The 5,473-nt window shown below is 48.2% G+C and overlaps 1 protein-coding gene across 2 annotated transcripts in view; it reads right to left on the bottom strand.

Moving 5' to 3' along the window:
• ABTB2 (ankyrin repeat and BTB domain containing 2) overlaps positions 1-5,473 on the bottom strand; it is a 112,751-nt gene that overhangs the window by 39,227 nt on the left and 68,051 nt on the right. For both annotated transcript variants that reach the window (XM_008632676.2, XM_017733016.1), the window contains one exon: positions 457-603. In XM_008632676.2, coding sequence (XP_008630898.1) covers positions 457-603 — 147 coding nt within the window. The remainder of the gene's footprint in view (positions 1-456; positions 604-5,473) is intronic.

The following is a 5,473-nucleotide window of genomic DNA, read 5'->3' as shown; positions in this document are numbered from 1 at the left end:
GTTACCAGAGTACTCTTAGATTTTTTTTTTCCTCCGCTTTTTGCTTTTTAAGTAACCAAAAAGCTTTTCCTTGAATATCCTGGACATTTCCACTGCAGAAACACTAACAAAGAGAACCCTCTCTGCCATCTGAGGGAGGTTTGCTGTGCTCCACAAATGCACAGGAGAGCCTCCAGAGGCATCTTGTAAAGAGCATCCAACTTTAGTTGGCAGTAGCATCCCTACAAAACAAAAAAAGGCGCATCCTACACCTTTCCAGGTGAATTAGACACAAAGCAGACTAATGAGACCAGCTGATTTCCATAAACAGCACCACCAGAAAGTTAAATCTCACCCAACCTTAAACGCTGCTCACGCTGCCAACAGCGGCAGCACTCCTGCTGCCCTCAGCAGTGGAGGGATGGGCTCTCCTGCTCTGCTGGAAGAATCCTGTGGTTGATTATATCCCAAACTTACTCAGTTCCGAGATGCTCCCGACGCACGTGGCCAGCAGGGACTGCTCCAGGGTCCGGAGTTCCAGCTGGGCGTAGGCGTCGGCCCGTCCGTCGCTGCACACCGAGCCGTCGTGGTAGGGGCTGAAGTAGGCAGGGAGGGACAGCACACCTGGGGCAGAGCACACAGCAGACCTCTTACAAATCAGCCCACACGTGTGGAAAAGCAAATCCCTCCAGGAGGGATGCAGAACTCGCGCCTTTCTCCGGGAATTTCGGAACAGTTCAAAGGGAATCAAACGGCGCTGTGAACACTGCTGGAATGGCTGAAACAGGCTCCAGGGAGTAAGGCTGGATGTTCCTACAGCGTTTAGGAGCTGGAAACAAATTGCAGTCGAGATAAAACTACATGAAAAGCTGTGGTGAAGCCTCTGCTCGTGTTTATACAACAACTGGCTCGCTGCTGAACAGCTGTATGCAGATGCCCAGATAGAAGGGCCTGATCTGGAGAGATGTGGAATATAGCCTGGAGTCCACCCCATCCCTGCAACCCTGCAAACAAAACCACGGGCTGTGCCAGCCCTTTGAACCTGCCAGGCAGTTTCAGGTGCTCAGGCTGTGGTCTCTGCATGCACACACCTCTGGATGCGCCAAGCGACGCCCAGGAGTTCTGAGGTTGCCTGTGTTTGCATCTCTGTAAATGACCCCTGTGTGTGATGGAGAGATTAGACAGGTAATTACACTGCACGGCTTTACCACACACAGCTCCTCTCCTTGCACGCAGCAGTGTGGATGCACAGCAACCGATTGCTCCGTGTGGCACAGAGAAAAGAGGGAATGTGGCCTCTGGAGCGGGTGTGAGGCAGGGAGCAGGGTGCATGTGACAGGGGCTGGGGTGGGACAGTGACCTGCCCTGTCCAGTGACACCCTGGGGTAGATCTGGTACCACTGCACCCACAGGGCAGGTGGACTCCAAAAAGCCACCTGCAGTCACTCAGCCAGTGTTCCTGCCCCATTTTTAATTATAGATCCATCCCGCAATTCCAGCAGCACCTCCTGGCCCAAACTTTCCACAATTCCAGACAATGGCCACTCAGAACAGCCACGACTGCCTGTGCTCTTAGCCTGCTGCATATCCTGTATTTCTGATTTTTAACTTTGATCCACAGCAATACAGTTCAGCTCGAACCCACGTTTCCTTCCACCCTCACCTCCCGACCCCGGGTCAGCCTGGGATGTGGAGATCCTTTACTCCTGTGGCAGTGACCTCCTGTCACAGAGGTGCTGTGCATTGTTGCCCAACAAAACCCTGCAGCTCATTGTGCAAGACCCTTTGTTTCTTTGTCTTGATGTTTTCTTTTGAGATTTTATGCCGGATTGATCTCTCCTACCCTTTTCACATCCTCTTTGCATCCTGCTTGGTGGTAAAGCCAAGGGCTGCATCAAAAACTTCCTGGACATGATGAGAATAAGGGAATGATTTATCCTGTTGTGCTTCTTCACTGTACATCACTGTTAGTTAATGGAGAACACTCTGCCAGTGCCCTCTTAACCTGAATAATTAGGAAGTTGAGGCTTTAAGAGCTACCAGAAGCCATGCATGCAAACGAGGAGAGCTTTGCTTTAAATACACTATACAGAGCCCAAGCCACTTCCTTTTCCATGCCAAAGCTATGAAAGGATGTTTTAGAGACATATGGATTGAATTTATGGCAGAGGGAGAATGAAAACAGCCTGATTTGTCAAAACTTTCAAATAGAGGCACATAATTCTACAGAGGCGAAAACAGAAACTGGCAGCTCCACTGCTGAGCCCGGCAGAGGGAAAGAAATGGGGCACATTTTCTCTGCCAGCCACTTTCAGTTGGTTCTGTTTTCTAACAAGGAATTAAAAATAAAAGGTTTGCAGAACGCTTTGGCTCGCAAAAGGCAACAACATTTTCTCAATTTTCCAGTTCACAGTTTGCCAGGTGGTGCAAGGAAAACAGGGAGGATTTATTTACCTTTGGAAAAATGACTCATCCAAGATTGCTGTGGGACAAGATTTACGCTGTCACCTGCCTTGGTACAGCTGAGGAGCATCCTCTACGTACCAGAGAGGAATAAGGAATTTACCAAGACTTTGGCCACGCACCAAAGCCCAGTGATGCCACTGGGGATTTTCCCTGGGGTCGGAGATGGGGATGAATCAGGCTCTAATGAGGTAAGGATTCGAAGTCTGGCAGGTCTCCATAGGTACGAGCAAGGCTGGGAATGAGGACACACCTCCCAACACTGATTCTGAGGCAGCAGGAAGCACAGTAGAAACGTACCCCACAACTATTCTATCTTGCAGCACCCTCATCAGGATTTCCTCTCTGATCCGCTTCCAGTAACTCCGTAGAGTTGGAAAAGCATCCTCTTTGCTCCTCAGATGAGAAAATCAGGCACAAGGACATCTGCAGTCCAGCTTTGCCCAGTGATAATTAGGAACAGGACTTAATCTTTAACAATAATTTTTAAATCCCTTTTTTTGGTAACAGACAACTGCCTTGTGCTGATTATTTATATCCCAAACTATGGGTCTTGCTCTCCTGCCTCCCAAATAATGGAATTTTCAGTCAAAAGCTGTTACAATGGTATAAACCATGGGGCAGTTTCTGCCTGGCATTCACTTTCCTGCATTTATTTTTGTATTAGTGGCAACGCTGCTTTTAATCATGACTAGCAAGATAAGCAAAAATGCAATAGAAATAAACTAACCCATGTCAAAACACCCTCTGTTTGATACTCGCCTTTGTTTCCTGGCTTTCCCAAAGTGTGTTTTCCCCACAAAACAACAATGTGAAACAGCACATAATTACTGTGCAGGAATGAACCACTTGGGCAGGTTTTTTTAAATTAAGATTTTAAGAACAGGATCGAAGCCCAGGTGGAGTTAAGGAGGGACTATGAATTTGAGTGTGGCTTAGGACCTCAGGAGCAGGAGGAGCTCAGAAGTCATCTCTGGAATGGCCTGATTCTCGATTAAGGCACGGCTGGGTAACAATTTGTTCCTGATCTTTCCATAGCCTTTGAAACAGCAGCTGGAAATAAAGCCATGTTTATTCTACCTCAGTTAAATACGAAACCTGTTCACAAGCACTTGCTGCCAACGCTCTTAAAAGGCAGTCACGACTGGGTGAGTTCCAGTTAAGCAGTTCCTTAAACTCAAATTATTCTGCTTGCCTAAAGAGTTTGAAATTGTTGTCCGTAATCTGATGCTTTTTAATAGCAACTGAAAATGTTTCCAGTCTGAGCAAGATCCAGGGAAAAGTCTGTTCACACTCCTGGACATCTTTCTGCTTTAAGAGGTGCAGCAGTTCTGAGGAGAGCTTTGGCTGTAACGTGATGGCTCCCACGAGCGGGGCTGGGCAAAGCTCTTGTGTGGTTTCCAGCACATGCTGGAACACCTCTGCTCTGGAGACAGGCTGGGAGAGCTGGGAACGTTCAACCTGGAGAAGGGAAGGGTCCAGGGAGAACCTAGGGGCTCCAAGAGAGCTGGAGAGGGGCTTTGGACAAGGGTGTGGAATGACAGGACAAAGGGGAATGGCCTTAAACTGATGGAGGGTGGGTTTAGATAGGATACTGGGAAGGAATTCTTCCCTATGAGGGTGGTGAGACCTGGGCACAGTTTCCCAGAGAAGCTGTGGCTGCCTCATCCCTAGGAGGGTTCAAGGCCAGGTTGGACAGGGCTTGGAGCAACCTGGGATAGGGGAAGGTGTCCCTGCCCATGGCAGAGAGGTTGGAACTAAATGATCTTTAAGTCCCTTCCAAGCCAAACCATTCCATGATTCTGTGATTCCCCAAGCTGGATCCAGTTCCTCAAGCAGGACAATTTCTGCGAGGAACCCCAGGTCCATCTCTGAATGTCCTCATAATTCAGAGGCTGGCATCAAATTCTGCACTTTTGATCTCAAGATACAGGCGAATGCAGACCTTTCCCTGAATTTTGTCCTGAGACTGGAACATTTGATTTTCCAGCTACCCAGGGCACCTTCACAGTCCACACCATTTGCATGCCACGTTCATGCAAAAGGACTTGCCATCAGTTTTACCTTGTTGTAATGGTTTTCTCTGGGCTTTCTCCAGTCTGGACCCTTGATGTTGGCAGACAACTTCCTAGAGATTAACTCATCAGCCATTTGACGGCTTTCAAACACTTATATGACGACTTAAGAGGTTAAGATGGGGCCACTCACAAGTGGCAAAGGGCCAAGGAGACTTGGCTGGAAAGCACTCAAATTCTGCTGTCTGGGATTCCTCATGGAAATTGCCCAGGGTACTGATTCCCTTATTCCAGAAATGCACTGGCTCTGTTCACGACAGATTAGGCAAAGAATCAGGAATAAAATTAGGACAGGGATATACATCATAAACTACTTTTTAAAAAAATATAAACCCCACAAAGTGTATGGGACAATACAATATGTCATTTATACCTGAACACTTCCATAAAACAAATCAGAACAATAGGAAAAAAAGCATCTATTTGGCCAAACCAACCAGAAAGCCCTCGGAAAATTCGAAATCATCTCTGTACATTATAAATTATTCCTAAAAGCCCCATGTGTGAAACCAGGAGTGCTGTGAGTACGCTTGAAAAACGCATTAGGAAACCAAGCAGGCAACCCTGCACCAGTGTACTTTTGCAGTGTTTGGCTTGGGATAAATTCCACAAGAAACATTCCAGGGGGTGGGAACAACGGCTGATCCCTGTGAACTGACACAGTGGAAGGCCAAAGTTTTGAAGGCGGGCGGTGATGACCTGACTGGGCTGGAGTAGCCAAATCCCACCGATTCCAATGGAGCCGGGGGAAACCGCGGCCAAGTGCAAGTGCAGGTCCCGCACTGGAACGCGGCCATGACGTGCGGACGGCTGTCACCTTGCACAAAGTCCTGCAATTCTTCATGGCCAGGAGCATTCAAGGCTCTCCTTGTTTTCTGTTCCCCGCTCTCCCACACCACACAATGCCCTGCAGCTCCCTCTTGCCAATCAGTTCCGAGTGCGGAGCGCCAGCAGGA

The sequence above is a fragment of the Corvus brachyrhynchos genome, unplaced genomic scaffold (assembly GCF_000691975.1).
Source record: "Corvus brachyrhynchos isolate BGI_N302 unplaced genomic scaffold, ASM69197v1 scaffold315, whole genome shotgun sequence".
Lineage (NCBI taxonomy): Eukaryota > Metazoa > Chordata > Aves > Passeriformes > Corvidae > Corvus > Corvus brachyrhynchos.
Note: the sequence above shows the minus strand (reverse complement) of the source record. Positions and strands in the feature narration are given on the sequence as shown.